The sequence below is a fragment of the Plasmodium vinckei genome (genome assembly GCF_900681995.1).
Source record: "Plasmodium vinckei vinckei genome assembly, chromosome: PVVCY_13".
Classification (NCBI taxonomy): domain Eukaryota; phylum Apicomplexa; class Aconoidasida; order Haemosporida; family Plasmodiidae; genus Plasmodium; species Plasmodium vinckei.
Genome location: NC_051305.1, coordinates 2,066,584 through 2,084,324, shown reverse-complemented (window position 1 = coordinate 2,084,324; position 17,741 = coordinate 2,066,584). Strand labels below are relative to the sequence as shown.

At 22.6% G+C, this 17,741-nt stretch overlaps 5 protein-coding genes across 5 annotated transcripts; 3 read left to right on the top strand and 2 right to left on the bottom strand.

Moving 5' to 3' along the window:
* Positions 1-1,464: 1,464 nt before the first annotated feature.
* Positions 1,465-2,696, top strand: PVVCY_1305860 (casein kinase II beta chain, putative; the record flags this gene model as incomplete). The annotated part of the gene is made up of 2 exons (XM_008624257.1): positions 1,465-1,818; positions 2,004-2,696. 2 exons carry the CDS (start codon positions 1,465-1,467, stop codon positions 2,694-2,696), a joined length of 1,047 nt encoding a protein of 348 aa, XP_008622479.1.
* Positions 2,697-3,882: 1,186 nt separating this feature from the next.
* Positions 3,883-4,671, bottom strand: PVVCY_1305850 (tetratricopeptide repeat protein, putative; the record flags this gene model as incomplete). The annotated part of the gene is made up of 1 exon (XM_008624256.1): positions 3,883-4,671. One exon carries the CDS (start codon positions 4,669-4,671, stop codon positions 3,883-3,885), a length of 789 nt encoding a protein of 262 aa, XP_008622478.1.
* Positions 4,672-5,729: 1,058 nt separating this feature from the next.
* Positions 5,730-8,312, top strand: PVVCY_1305840 (conserved Plasmodium protein, unknown function; the record flags this gene model as incomplete). The annotated part of the gene is made up of 1 exon (XM_008624255.1): positions 5,730-8,312. The coding sequence occupies one exon, from the start codon at positions 5,730-5,732 to the stop codon at positions 8,310-8,312; it is 2,583 nt and encodes an 860-aa protein (XP_008622477.1).
* A 658-nt stretch (positions 8,313-8,970) lies between these two features.
* On the bottom strand, positions 8,971-11,715 carry PVVCY_1305830 (aconitate hydratase, putative; the record flags this gene model as incomplete). Its single annotated transcript, XM_008624254.1, has 1 exon — positions 8,971-11,715. One exon carries the CDS (start codon positions 11,713-11,715, stop codon positions 8,971-8,973), a length of 2,745 nt encoding a protein of 914 aa, XP_008622476.1.
* Positions 11,716-14,980: 3,265 nt separating this feature from the next.
* On the top strand, positions 14,981-15,910 carry PVVCY_1305820 (40S ribosomal protein S6, putative; the record flags this gene model as incomplete). Its single annotated transcript, XM_008624253.1, has 1 exon — positions 14,981-15,910. One exon carries the CDS (start codon positions 14,981-14,983, stop codon positions 15,908-15,910), a length of 930 nt encoding a protein of 309 aa, XP_008622475.1.
* Between the last annotated feature and the right edge of the window lie 1,831 nt (positions 15,911-17,741).

Sequence of the window (17,741 nt, the reverse complement as noted above, 5' to 3'; positions counted from 1 at the left end):
GCTAATTCCATATCATTTTTTTGTGTCTATGGATAATTAAAAATTTTTACTTATCTTTTTTTTTATCACATTATTCATTTTAAACACCCATATACCAAATATATACATATACACACATTGTTTACCTCAAATCTTATAACTTAATGGTGGTATAAAATTTAAGAAAAACATTTCGCATAACCATATGGATATGTAGACTTTCATTTGTTTTAAATGGCTCAATCCCTATTTGATAATGTTATCACAAATATCAGAATAAATAAAAAATCATATATTTTACATGATTTAAAGAAAAAGTATAAAGAAATAGAAAAGTGTGTTTTAAAAAAAAATTTTATTTTGGTAAAATATAGTCCCTACTATATATACTCATAGAAATATTAAGTTTAGAATATATAAAATATATGAACTTGTTTATGTAAACTATTTATTCATGTGTTTGCTGACACCCCTTGAAATATATTGCTATGATTTTTCATTTTTTTTTCATCATAGAAAAGTTTCCACTGATAATATAAAATAATTTATATGTAATGGCCTTCGATATTTGGATATAAAAAAGGAAATTTTTCAATATCATCAAATTTTGCCAAGGCCATTAATTTCCACTATATAATAATACGTGTTATTAATACAACATGAAATATATATATATATATATATAGTATGTATGTACATCCCATTTTATATCGGCATATATATAGAAATAATTGAAAAGGGTTTTTTTCAAACTGCCAAAAAAGGAATAATATAAAAAATATACCTGGGTTTATTTTTTGTTATACATAAATGCTAAAATATATAAATAAATATATACTATAAATATAAATATTTCCGTTACATTAATATTTAGCGATGCTATATATTATTCATTATTTTATTAATTTATAAAGCATTATAATAATGCATTTATTATATATACCCATATGAGCACCTTAACTCATATGCATAATATAATATATATAGAAAAAAAATTATATATAACGCTGGAATAGTAAAGGAGTTGAAATATATTATATATATATAATATGTACTTGTTGCTATTTTATAATTTTTTGTATCGAATTTTTTAAATTGAGCGTAGTTATGTATAATATATATGTACAATGAAATTAAATAAATAAAGAAAGGCATGATAAAGGAAATTCTGTGCTCTTTTGTATGTTAGCTATCCACATATCTACGTATTATTGCTATTATATTACTATTGGTATATAATTATTGTTATCATTTTTATTTTCATTTATTATCTATTTATTATTTTTTCCAATTTTTTATGCATAAACATATCTGTAAATAATTACATAATATGTTCTTAAAACCAATTAAAAAATTATATTTGGAAAATTTATATTTTCAACTTTTAGGTAGTTCATATAAATAAACGCATATAAATACATATAGGTGTAAAAAAATATATATAAAGTACGTTCCATAATTAGAAAGTTTTTTTAAAAAAATAGTATGGATCATATATCAGATGACAGCCTAAATAATACGTTTGAAGAAGAAGATAATCAGGAAGAGGATGTAGAAATTTCAGGGGAACAATTTGATAATCAAATACAAAGTGACTATAAGGAGGAAGAATATGAGCATGATGAAGATGAAGAACATATTCCAGGATTAGAAGCTAAAGATCGTGAAAACGAACAAGGAGAAGAAGAAGAGGAAGAGGAAGAAGAGGAAGAGGAGGAGGAAGAAGAAGAAGAGGATGAAGACGAAGATGAAGAAGAAGATGACGACGATGATGATGACGACGATGATGATTATGATGATGACGACGAATATGATGAAGACGATTTTAATGAAGCTACGGTAATATAAAATAAAAAATCATAATTTTGTATAAAAAAAACTGGAAAATCCATGCATCATTACATTATGTCATGAATATGTTTGTGTATTGTTTTCTTAAATGTTAATCCATTTTATGCATGTTCATTCATCTGTGCATACATACATACATACATACATATTTGCACATCCATTTTCACATGTAGGTGTCCTGGATCGAGTGGTTTTGCCAACTGAAGCAAAATATATTTTTAGTAGAAGTGGATGAAGATTTCATAAGAGATGAATTTAATTTAATTGGGTTACAAACTAAAGTACCCCATTTTAAAAAATTATTAAAAATTATTTTAGATGAAGATGACGACGATGACGATGATGATGATGATGACGATGATTATGATGAAGATGATGATGATGAAATAAATAGAAGATCTGAAGATTTATATAAAAATAAAGATATATATGAACAAAATGCAGCATGTTTATATGGCTTAATACATAGCCGTTTTATTTTAACTTCAAAAGGTTTAGCTCTTATGAGAGAAAAATATAAATCTGGTATTTATGGAACATGCCCAAGTATATATTGTGATAATGCAAAATTATTACCAACAGCTATATCAGAAGTACCTAAATTTTTAAGCCCACTTTTGTATTGTCCTCGATGTTGTGAAACATATTATCCTCATAAAAATTCATTAATTAATCAATTAGATGGTTCTTATTTTGGTACTAGTTTTGCTTCCTTTTTTGCCTTATCATTTAATATATTATCTGATAAAAAAAAAAATTATTATACTCCACAAATATGTGGATTTACTATAAATAGGGATATAAGAGAAAATTTATATTTAGAAATGAACAAAGATAATAGTGAATCTTCTGAAGAATTCTCATGAAATCTTTTTAAATATTCTCCATGTAAAAATAGATATATTTTACCAGTTAAAATTGTTACAGACTAAATCATAGTAAAAAGACATACATTTCAAAATAGGCATGATAATAAGCATGATAATATTTATAAAATAATAATAAAATTGACCTATTGTCATAGATATTATTTGAAGATATTTACAATTTTGTATATGTATCTTTCATTTTCTATCTCATCATATTTCTTTCTCTTTTCTTTTTTTTTGGGTGACACGCACATATTTTTGTGTATAGGGAAAAGAGTATTACTACAAAAAGTTATAAGTTTTATATAGTTATTAAAAATATAAACTATTTTAAATAAACCACAATGGCGTATCTCATATTTTATTTGATTAAGATATACATATATATATGTATTACAAAAAATACACAAATAAATTATTGTTATACGATGGACCACAAATGAAACAATCACTAGATTTTTGTGCAGACATTTCCCATTGGGCATATATGATATGCTTAATGGTATAATAAAATAATTCAAAACAAAAAATTAACAAATACATGTATTGTGTATATTATTTATATATGTGTGCATATGTATATACAACTGGCCTATAAATAATTGATATAATTTATATCGTTATTCTCATATTTTTTAACTTTATATATATTGAAAAAACTAATTTTTTTTTTAATAAATTTGCACACTGCATAGTATATAATATATATATTCATTAAAACTGTTTTTTTTTTTCTTCTTTTTAATTGAAATATTTTATTAAATTTCCTTTTATAAATTGCCTATGTTTATATTTTTCTACATTATATAAACAACATAGCATATGATATCCATTTTTTTATACACACACATGTATATGTAAATTCATGTTCCTATATGATAATATGCTTACATAGAGGATAATAAAGAATTTATTTTTTGTAATATTAAATGCTACTTCGTTTATTTTAACACTAAAAAAATTATAACTTATTTATACTATTTTTTTATTAATTTATATTATGGTTGCTCCGTATTAGGTTGGAATTGCTATTACAACATTAGTTTTTTATCACAAAAACAGATTAAAAAAATGTTGATAATAAGCATATATATACAGATTGTCAACTTTTACGAAATAGTAGGACATTACATATATAGCTATTTATTTGAAATTCCAAAAATAGACTTAAGGATTATATATATCATTTCTCTTCTACTGTCTCATTTTCCAATCGCTTCCATAATGTTTTTATTCGAACTGTTAGCATATGATCAGGACCAAAAGCATTTTGAGCCATTTGATATGAACGTATTAAACATGTTATTGCAGAATTAATATCATTTATTCCTATGTAAGAAAATGATAAATTATAATAGCATAAAGCTATTTGTTCATTTTTATGTAAATTGATCGATGATGATAATAATATTCTTATACATTCTTCAAAATATTCAATTGATGTTGTATAATTTTTTTTATGTTGATATAAAGATCCAAGATTATTAAGTGTATCCACAATTAAATAATTTTTGTCACTACATATTAATTTTTTATTTGCTAATGAAAGTTGTAAAAATTCTTCTGATGCTTTTAAATCACCTAAATCTTTATAAATAACACCTATATATGTTTGTATATTTGCACACATTATACTATTTTCACTATGTATTTTTTTATATATTTCATAACTTTTTAAATAATGATTTTTCGAATCATTCAATAATAAATTTTTATGTTCTAATATTGCTAGTTCTAAATAATGTTTCCCTATTTCTTCGGAATAATATGTACATGTCAAAAGTTTTAATTTTAAACTCTCTTTCATTAAACTTATTAACTTTTCTGTATCTTCATTTTTTAATTCAAGCCCTGAATTTATATATGTATCCTTTGGCCCATTGTAATGAATCTTTTTATTCTCACAAAAATTACGAACATTCAAAAAAATAAATCTTGTCCATAATTTATTAAAGCGTCGCAACCTAAGCATTTTACTTTTTTTTTTTTTTATTCTGAACCTTGTTTGGAAGTTGGAAATGTATATAATTATAAATAATAGGTAGTCCAAATGAATAACTAGTCAAGCAAACTGCATATTAACAAGCTTTCTTTCTATACCTCAACACATATTTGTATATATTCCCACCTCATAAAGCATTCACATTAATTCACATTAAAATAAAAGAAATAATATTCTTCCAACTATATAACTTTTTTTTTTATTTCTTTTTTATGCTTCCAAAAATATAAAGAGAAGACCATTACATTGTGGTAAAATTGGTCATAACACTATTCCATATGTATATATATATAAATAATACATTTTTATACTTGTTTAATTATTTACGAACATACATAAATGTGTGTTTGGCTAAAAATTCTATTTTACAACCAATGGCTGGAATAATTTAGTTCCCCTCGATATTTTCAACATTATATGTTTTACTGAAAAGGTTGGCTATATTTATTTTTATTTTTTTTTTTTTTTTTTTTTTTGGAAAATACCATAAAGATATGTTCTTGAAAACGAAAAAAAATTTTATCTATGTGCATTCTTTGTAAAATATATATAGCATTGCTATTTTTATTTTTTTTAAACCTATAAATAAAGGATGGAATGATAGAATAATAGAATAATTGCTACAGTAAAAATGCGAGAAAAAAGGATAATAAGATATTACAAAACGACTATCAAAAATTACAGTAGAACATCCATTTTTTTAAATTTATTTGAAAAATGTAAAATCATTATACTATGAATGTAGAATAATAATAATTCTATATTATGTTTCGATTTTTCAAAATATTCAGTTCAATTTTGTGTTTCTATTCTCTAAAAGTGTACAGAAATGGCTCTAGATCAAATATAAACACTTATTATCATCACCAGCATGTATAATACCATATATGCCCCATAGTAACCATAAGCAAATATATAAACAAATAAACATATATGCCAAAATTGACAACTATATTATCAATCTTTTTCGCAAATGTTGGTTGATCTGAAAATAAGAAATGAAGTTACACTGGGTAATAAGGAAAAGAATGACTACGGCTATTGCGAATAATCATCGCATATCCAACCCATTTTTAATTAAACTTTATTTGTATAATGTGTCAAAGATAAATATTGACACTTACATGAATATATTAAATTTATATAATTGGGATGAAGACTATAAAAATGAAAAAAATATTTTAAATAAAAATGATTATAATAATCCTCAATTTTTTTTATATAAATATTTTCATTATTTAAATGAATATAACAATGAAAAAAAAAACAAAATAATACAATTGCTAACATTTTTATATTCCAAAAACTTACGAGAATATTATGATAAAAAACACAATTTTTATAATTCATTTATTCATATAAATACTTTTTTTTTTACACAACTTGGTTATCTACACCAAAAGACAGATATAAATCACCTTAATAAAGTAGAGCAAAAGGAAAGAGAAAAACAAAAAGAAATAAACATTGTCAGATATAACTATAGCTTATATACAGACATTTTTTTATATGCCCTAGATTTCTATATATATCATCTATCAAAAAATTATAATTTTTTAAATATAGAACAATTAAATATACTTGCTGAAATTTTTGCAAATATAAATATATCCCCTAATAATCATAATTTATATGTAAATGAATTTAAAAATTACAATGATAAGAAAGATATGCTTGAAAATTCTTTCTTTGAAAAAGTAGCACACACATTTAGTAATGACTCAAATTTATATGATATTGATATAAATAATAAAATATGTTTATTTTATATATACATATCTAAATCTATAATACGACAAACTTATTCACACATTGTAAACAATTGTAGAGAAGGCACCAAAAAAGAGCTTAAAGATTTAATATCGAATAATGTATATAATTGTAAAAATATTTTAGACTGTTTATTAAATAAGTATAAAAAAAATACTGATGAACAATTTGCTCAATATATAACATTAAAAAAAAAATATAATAAAAAAAATTTGAATATAAATGTTTTAAAAAAATATTTAAATAGTATTAAATATTTAAATATTATAAACATAAAAAAAGATTTTTATATAATATGCTACTTATATTTTAATAGCTACTTATTTAATAAATCTATTTATTATTCATCTTTAATTTTTTATTTATTACAAAAATATAATTTACAGTATACTTATATTTTTAACATACTTTTAATCAAGTTTACTTTATTTTTTTTAAATAAGAAAACTTTCAGTGATTATAATGATAAGGTTATTTGTGACTCGATCAATAAATATATAGACACAATATTAGTCCTTAAAATTAAAGAAGAAGGAAAGAAAAATGGAAATTCTACAAATGAAATGGACAACAACATATTTACACACACAAACGAGCATACAAAAAATGGTAAGCCAATTCCATATGATAATAAATCTGATCCATATATTGATATATATATAAGAGAATATAAAGACAATCTAAATATTTACAAATATATACATAAAAATAGTTATAAAAATTATGACAATAAATTTTTAACATACTTTGAATATACCGTTTTGAGCTTATTCAAATATCTTTACTACAACATCAAATGGTGTAGACCAAAAAAAGATAAAAAAGAAAAGGAAAAAATTATATCTACACAGAATAAACAAATTTATGGTACCGAGAATAACTTTTCAAAAAAAAACAAAATATTTGTCAGTAAAAAATATAAGAAATTTAATTCATATTTACCGGAAAATCTTTTGTCCAACATTATACTTTTATCAATATACGTCCAGAACTGCTTACCATTATTATTTTCCTATATGCAAAATATGAAAAAAATAAATAAACTCAAATTGTGTGCACATTTAAAAAAAATAAATAAAACATATTTAAATAGTTTATTACACCCACGAAATAGAACTCATAACATATTTGTATATAAAAAATATATAAAGGAAAATGCTTGTGAAATAGTACCTTTTTACAAATTTTTATTTCATATATACAACATTTTTAGAGAGCTCATTATATTAAACAATGAGGAGAATTATGTAAAAATAAATAAAGAAAATATAGAATGTAGTAACACTATTCATAAGGAAAACAAAAACGAAGAAGAATATAATATATATTGTAATATAAAAAAAAATAAAAAAAATAAAATTCAAACAAGTATTACACATTATTATATAAGCAGTAACTTAAAAAAAATTAATTATAATAAAAAATTATATAATGAAAAAAATATATTAACTTTTTTTTGTGACATATATTTTGATAATAATATAATTGAAGTTGATGGTCCAAAACATTTTTTTATATATTATTCTATAAATAATAATGAAAACAATTATTTCACATCATTTATAAAAAAAAATAAAGAAATCTTTTATTATAATTATATATTCCCATTATTTTTTAATCAAAATATAAATACTCTCAATATAGACAATAATTATGATACAAAATTATACCATATTTATAATGATAAAAGTATTAAAAAAAACTTTTTTCTTTATATATATGGATATAATATAAAACACATAAATTATGACAACAAAAATATTACCGAATATAAATATTTGTATGAACTTTTATTTAAGACAAATAGCCAATTGCATGCTACCTCTTCTGGCATTGTTTAAATTATAACCAGACATACATCCATTTATTCTACAACTAACATTATCATCATTACCCATGCTACATTTTTATGCTATTTAAAATATAGTGATTATGCTATTCTATCCTCACATATTAAAAGCAAAATTCATTCATTATATTATTTTTTAAGCTCTATAAATTTGTTTGTAAAAATCTTTTTTTTTGTAAAACTGTTTTTGTACATGTCCATATACATATGATTGTAGAAAAGTGAAAAGTATTGTCTTTACTTTTTTTTTTTTTTTGATTTATTTTTTAATTTTTTTTAAATAGCCCTTTATGGGCATATATGTGTTAAACATTTTTGTCGGTCTAGCACACATTGTGATGCCATACCGAACCAATTTGAAGAATATAATTTAAAAGAAAAAAAAATATTAAACGAGTGAAATTAAATTTAAATAAATAAGCATGCATAAACATAGTTCGGAAATTCCAAAAACTGAGCAAATAACTCACAACGAAAAAAAATGGTCAAATAGGTACATGAACTATTTTTAGCTAGCTATTATTAGCGTCCTCGTTTTTCAATAAAAATATTGTAATGATCCACTACAAATCGAGCTTGATCGGTGTAGTATTGGCAAGCTAATCCATAGTGAAATTTATCAAAATTATAAAACATGACTTTATCCATTTTTAAGCATCTTCCTTTTTGGCTAACGATCGAAGGACATATTTCAATATTCCACCATTCTTGAAATATTGAACTTCAATTTCAGTATCTATTCTACATAGAACATCAAATTTGATGGTTTTTCCTTTTTGTGTCATTTCAACAGTTATAGTTTGTCCTGGTTTTAGATTACCCTCATTTAATAAAATAGAAAATGTTTCAGTACCATCTATATTATAGTGTTGAGCATTTTCTTTATTTAAAAATTGTAATGGTAATACACTCATTCCTATTAAGTTACTTCTATGAATTCTTTCAAATGATTCAGCAATAATAGCTTTAACACCCAAAAGATGAGATCCTTTAGCTGCCCAATCTCTAGAACTACCACAACCATATTCTTTACCAGCAATAATTATAACATCTTTATTATTTTCCTTATATCTCATAGCTGCTTCATATACAGACATTAATTCATTGGAAGGTATATATATAGTATTAGGACCTTTATCAGGGCATAATTTATTAATTAATCTTATATTAGCAAAAGTACCTCGAACCATAACCTCATCATTACCTCTTCTTGATCCATATGTATTTAAATCATCATCCTTTACACCTTTTGATTTTAAAAATTTATATGCTTCTGATTTTTTATGTATCATACCAGCTGGTGATATATGATCTGTTGTTATACTATCACCTAATAATAATAATATATTAGCATTTTTTATGTCTTCTATCTTTTGAGGTTGCATTTTCATACCATCAAAATATGGAGGTTTATGTATATAAGTCGAATTTTTATCCCATTCAAATAATTTATTTTTTTTTATTTGTATATCATTCCAATATTTATTAACATATTTTATGTTTTTATATATATCCTTATATAAATCTGGCTTAACATATTTTTCTTCATACTCATTTATTTCATCTTTGTTTGGAATTAAATCTAAAGCTTTAACAATCTTTCCATTACATTCAAATGTATATTTTGTTATATCTTTATTAACATGACCTATTAGACTTAATAATACAACTAAGACTGGGGAAGCTAAATAATTTGCTTTAATTAATGGATGTATACGTCCTTCAAAATTTCGATTTCCTGACAAAACAGATGAACAAACTAAATCATGATTATTTATCACATCTTCGACCTCTGCATCTAAACTACCACTATTTCCTATACATGTCATACAACCATAACCAACATTATAAAATCCTAATTTTTCTAAATAACTTAATAGTCCACCTGCTTCTAAATATTTCTGAACAGCTTTAGATCCAGGAGATAAAGAACTTTTAATATATGGGATCGGTTTTATTCCTAATTCAACTGCTTTTTTAGCTAACAAACCAGCAGCAATCATAGAAGATGAATTACTTGTATTTGTACATGATGTAATTGCTGCTAACACAATACTACCATGTGATAATTTATAGGTACCTCCATCTCCAGTCTTATATTCAAATGAAATTTCTTTTTTTTGATCCTCCTTACTTATATTATATCCTTTAAAACCAATTGGTGAATCAAGACACATTTTAAAGTCATTATGTAATTCAGGTAATAATATATTATCATGTGGTCTTTTAGGACCTGATACTGATAAACTTAACTTTGATAAATCTAAAGTATATACATCTGTATATTCTATATTTTCAGAATAATTATTATATAACATATTTTTTTGTAAATAATCTCGAACTAAATTTATTTTATCATCATCTCTTCCTGTTTGTTTTAAATATTCTAATGTTGTATCATCAATACCGAAAAAACCTACTGTAGCTCCATATTCTGGTGCCATATTAGCTATTGTTGCTCTATCAGCTAGCCTTAAATCTTTTAAACTTGGCCCAAAAAATTCGACATATTTATTTACAACCCCTACTTCTTTTCTTAAAAATGATGTAATATATAAAACTATATCAGTACTTAATAAATTATCAGATAATTTTCCTACAACATTTATTCCTACCACTTCAGGTAAAGTCATAGATATTGGCAATCCTAACATTGTAGCTTCAGCTTCAATACCTCCAACACCCCAACCTAATACACCCAATCCATTTATCATAGTTGTATGGGAATCAGTACCAACAACACTATCAGGATATATTAAATTATTATTATTATTTTTAAATACACAATGTGCTAAATATTCTAAATTTATTTGATGTACTATTCCTGATCCAGGTGGTAAAATTAACATATTTTCAAATGAGTTCATACCCCATTTAAGAAATTTAAATCTTTCTAAATTTCTTTCAAATTCTCTTTTTTCATTAAATTCTATTGCTTTAGAACTTCTACTATGATCTACTTGTACTGAATGATCAATAACTAAATCAACTGGAATAAGAGGATTTATTTTGTTTGCATCACCACCCAACATTTCTGCAGTATCTCTCATTGTAGCTAAATCTACTATACATGGTACACCCGTTAAATCTTGTAATAAAACACGAGCAGGCATAAATGGAATTTCTTTCATTTTCTTACAATTATCTTTCCATCCTAATATTGTTTTTACATTTTCTTCAGTTACTTTTAAATTATCACAATTACGTATTGCGGATTCAAGCAATATTCTTATAGAATATGGCAAACTTTTTACTCTACTATCGTTTAATTCATTTAAATCATAATAATGATAATCCCCTTTATTAAATTTTTTTCTCAATTTTTCAAACGGGTTATTACTTTTGCTGCAATATTTTTTTACACAATTACTAAAATTAACACCAGCATTCTTCATATTGTCTCAACAAAAGTTCTATGATATATTGTGTGTAAGTATATCCATATATGCATGTACATATACCCGTCTACCAAACTTTGTAAACAGATGAAGACACATACACCTTTGTAAATTATTTTCGTTTCACTATCACTGATTTGGGGAAGGTGAATATTGCCTTGATATTTTTATCGGTATCCTACACATATAATCAAGCTCATATAGACATACGTACACTCAAGCATATTAATTTAACTTAATTTTGCTTTATTTTTTAAACTCACTTTTAAGTTTAATTTAAATATTTTACCATACTATTCTTATAGTGTTATATATTTTTTAATTTATTTTGCGAAAAATTAAAGAGTTCGGAAAAAAAAAAAAATAATTGAAATAAAGCTAGTTGAAAACCACAATGTGTCGGTGGTTATGTTAAATTTTTAAATACGAAAAAATAAAAAGGAAAAAAACATAAAAATTTAATTGTACTTATTTTGTTAAAAAAATATCAATACATATCTATATTAAAAAAATTGACATTTTTTTATACGTACACGCGTGCAAGATTGTTATGATATTTAGTATTGTATGCATGCATATATATATTATATCAATATATATGCATGTTTGATATCATAATATTTAATGTGATAAGCATTGAAGGTACAGACACAATTGCAACAGTATTTATATAATTGCGACCGAATTAGCGTTTTGAATAAAACATATATATTTTAAAATATATACACATTAGTTATATTTCCTTTTTATTTTTTACCTAATTAATGTAAGTATCTTAATTTTAATAATTACAAATTGGCATTTTATAATTAATGTTCTGATAAATTATTTTGATTATAAATTTTTATTTTAAATTAAAATATATAAAGCAAAAATACACACACATTAATATTGCCTCATCAATGATGAAGGGATGCTATTTTTACCATCCCAATGCACACACATATAATAAATTAGTAATCCCTCAAAAGTTTATATAATATATTAATTATATATATAAACAAATTATAATATTACCATTTTATAACGAAATATTTTAGTAAATATATTTTTTTTTAAATTAATAACATATATAGCATGCACCATTTTCCGTCGGTGTTATGCATATGATACATTGTTTTGAAGTGAAAGTATATCACATATACATTCTTATACTTTTAACTATATGTAATTTATTTGGCATATACAATATTGTCTATGTTGTCAATTCTTTACTTGTTTAGCGGTTTCAAATGAGTATATCCATCATTAAGCGGGCTACATAAAACCACTACACTACATTAAAATGGAAGTGAAAAAACAGACAATACTAACTTATTAAAATAGCCTACCCAAATTTACAAATATCCAAATTATTTTACATGATATATAAGAACATTTTTGTGTATGAACAATTTGAGGAAACTTATACATTAGTTATGTTCTTTTTTAAACATAAAACCATGATGTTATTTTTAATTTATATCTCATTAACATATTAAAAACAGCTATTACATAGAAAATACCTAACTAAATATACAACCATATCTTTTATTTATTTCCTTTTGTTATGTTCTATATGTATATTTTCCTTTGAAATAATTTCGAAATATTCCAATTTACCATTTTAAAGATAACCATAAAAAATAAATTATTCTTTACATTTTTGATAAAATTATAAACACTTGTTTTTTTAAAAAAAACAAAATAACTACTAAAAATGTATAAATATAAAAATAAGTACAATTTTTTTATTCATTTATAAATTCTTTTTAAAGTTATATACTACTTAGGAATATACTAAGGTAAAAATAAAGGGGAGCACTGAAGGGGGTTGTGCTATTATTTATTATATATTTTATATAAGGAAAATAAGCCTTTATATTTTTACTAATATCAAGCATATTCCTTATATTTTTGATATATATACAAAGCAAAAAAATTATTATAAAATAATGAAATTAAAATAAAGAACATAAAGTTATTATCTTAATTTTTTTTTCCTTCCTTTGTAGAACTTATAAGGAAAATGGGGATGTATATATAATTTATCATTACTGTGTAAAATTAATTATTATATATATATTAAATTTTATTGAGGAAATAAAAATAAAAAATTTCGGTATATAAATAAAAGGAAAAAATATTACCCATATTATTTTTAATGCAACGTGAAAATTTTAAATATATTAAATGAAGGGTATATATATTTTTTAATTTTAAACAAATTTAAATATTAATTATAAAAGGATATTCTATATATTACTTTAATAAATATAGATAGGCGGTTATATAATATATAGTGAAATGGATAAAGCAAGGTGGTGGTAGGTATATATATGCCGCTTCCCTTTATTATGTTCACTTATATTTTGGCAATAATATATTGCACAAAAATTAATAATTTACTATAAAAGGTTTTCCTTATTAAAAGGCGCTAAAAAATATGGGATGGATTGCCCTTAATATTCTTAGAAATATAATATGTTCCCCTTAAGTAGCAACGTTTGCATTATTTATATAAAATAAAATTGCATGGGTATATATAAATAATAAAATTATAAATGGAGGAAATATGAACTCCTTATTTATTACAAGGCCAAAAAAAACGGTATAATGTAAACATGTTTAACATGCATATAAATAATAAGCAATATATTTTATATGTAAAAAATTCCCAATAATGCATATAAATAATTATTATTTTTATATGGAAAAATAAAACATTAACTAAGAGTTCCACATGTTGTATAAGCTAAAAAATGCTACGTAATTATTATTATCTATATTTCACTTTATTTTGTTAAATATTTTTTTTTTTTTTTACAATATTTTTATTAAATTTTAATTTTTGTTTATTTATAATTATATTTAAATTTACATGAAAATAACTAATTCCAAGATCAATAATTCCAACTAATTTTTTTAGCATAGCAATAATAAAGGTAAATTTAGAATTTTTTAAAAAAGCAAAATACATTATATAATATATATATATTTGTGAATATTTTATAAAACTGTATTCTTGGCTTATTCATATTTATGTATTATATATATTATATTTAAATTGGCTCGTTCATAATTTAAAAAATATATAGTATATATTTTATGTAATATATATATACCTTTTCATGTTTCCTACGTATCCATTCTCCATACTGCTCACACTTTTTTTTACGGCTAAATTTTTTGTAATTTTTTTCCCATACATATACATACATAATAGATATTTTTTTTTACCGTTTTAAAAATATTTTTTTTTTTTTTACACTCCGCAGCAAAAATGAAGCTAAACATATCAAACCCCTTAAACAATGTTCAAAAGAGCATAGAAATCGATGATGAAAAGAAATTACTTCCCTTTATGGAAAGGAGGATTGGAAATATAGTACCAGGTGATTCAATAGGGGAAGAATTCTCAGGTTATATTTTTAGAATAACTGGAGGTAATGACAAACAAGGATTTCCAATGATGCAAGGTGTTTTAACTAACCATCGTGTAAGGCTTTTATTTAAAAAAGGTATGAAATGCTATAGACCAAGAAAAAAGGGAGAAAAAAAAAGAAAATCCGTTAGAGGATGTATAGTAGGTCAAGATCTATCAGCTCTTAATTTAGCCTTAGTTAAAAAAGGGGCTAATGAAATCGAAGGTTTAACTGATAAAGCAGTAGGAAAAAAATTAGGACCAAAAAGAGCTAGCAAAATTAGAAAATTATTTAACCTTGATAAAACTGATGATGTTAGAAAATATGTAATCGGAAGAGCTATAAGCAAAAATGGAAAAACCAGATTTATTAAACCAAAAATTCAAAGACTTGTTACTGAAAAAAGATTACTTAGAAAGAGATCACTTATTGCTGCTAAAGAAAAACGTATTGCTGAGAAAAAGAAAGCCATGAAAGAATACAAACAACTTCTTAGAAAATATAAAAGTCAATTAGTTACAAAAAAAGATAATGATGTAGGAAAGAAACTTAAAGTCAAAAAAAATCTTTCCAAAGATGCTAAAAAAAATGATAAGGCAAAAAGTAGTAAGGATGATAAATCAAAAACTAAAAAAAATGTAGATAAAAAATCTGAAAGTTCCAAAAAAGTTGATAACAAAAAAGTCAATGAAAAACAAGCTAAAGTTGATAAAAATGCCAAAGTTGACAAAAAAGCAGCAGCTAAAGCTACCAATGACCAAAATAAATCTGGAAAAAAAAAAAAGTGAACGATAAAAAAATGAAATAACCAAGGACGATCAAATATATGTATACATATTCCTTAGAAACGAATTTATTAAAATTTTGTTTCCATTTCTACACCATCAAATTGTTTAAAGGAATAACCAGAAGAAATGCATTATTTTCCAAATGTGTATATTATGAAACTGTATTTTTTTTTTCCATTTATTTTATATAGTTTATTATGAGCATATTCAAAATTTTATATATTATTTTATCTCATAGCAATTAAAAAAATGCATATAAATATGTAATTCATTATTTTTTACTTTTAAAAATAAACATTTTAAAAAAAATATATAAAATAAATAAATACAAAAATTATCAATATTTTATTGACAAAATAGGTGGTATATTGGTCTTAGTAAAATCGATAATATCATTCTTCTTCTTATTATTATTATTATCAAAAAATTATAAAAGATTTCTCTTTCATAATATATATACCATGTGTATATAAAAATATATATCTCTCTTATTAATTCATGAGGATAAATATTTTAATATCTATAATAAGTAAGACATATTTTTCCATACCTTATACCGTCGCTTTATTTTGAAAATAATAATGTTTCATCAAATTTTGTAAAAAAATTATATTTAAAAAAAAATGAAACAATTAACCTTATAACATGTATATTAATATATACATTTCCAAAATTTATATAAAGAGGGGAGGGAAAATAATAAATAATCTCCTGTTGTAAATTTTTTTTTTTTTTCATGTGGAATAAATGTTAATGATTTATTCTCAATTTTTTTTATACTAGTTTTTTATTTTAGTTTTTATTGTAAGTAATTTTATTGATTAATTTTGGAACTGAATAAAACACAAAATATTTAAATATATTATAAAAAAAAAATATATAATATATATATGAGAATAAAATAATTTCTCTGTGGTATTAAGGTACATATATATGTATCCATTACATTATTTATTGTGGAAACGCGTAGTTAATAAATATACCTTTATAATGCAATTTATTCAGTACTTAAATTAAAAAAAAATTATTATATATATATACATATACATATATTATCGTTTTGGGAAAATTGGCAAAAAATACTCAAAATAAAAACAAGAAAAAAGAAACATCAGTTTATATCCATATTTTTTAAGAAGAAAAAACATGCTATATATATTAAAATTATTTATTAAAAATAATTAACAAAAGTTTAAATTAAGAAAATTATGTGACTATGCATATTTGAAATTTACATATATATACCCGCCTCCAATTAGTATACACCATACATTATCCATAAAACAAATATATCAAGAATAAAAACCAACATTTTGTTCTCATTTTTTCATTCTTATAGTTTATAATATCCAAAAGAATTATTTGCTTTATTTTGAAAAGCATAAAATTATTGTATATATATATTTACATATACATATATTCTAATATAGTAGACATTTTCCGAGGCTATATATTATATATATATATTTTTTTGTTAAAAAAAGAAAAAATACTATTTTTTTCGTGTGCCCATATAAATATATATATATATATGTGTGATGATTTCTTGTTATAGGATATGCATCATACATAAGATGCTCCAAATTTAATTTTTGTTTCTTAATGTAAATAAAATATTCACACATACATATGCATAAATATATACATGTATAGTCACACTTTTTTCTCTTATTTTTTTTTTGTATTTACCATAATTCATATGTTGATATTATTTTAATATTATTGATGTGACTGTATTTTATTATACTAATAAAAATACATGCACTTTTATCTTCTATTTGTAGTATAAATAAATATCAATTTTTTTTAAGTTTATTATTTTTACCTTTTT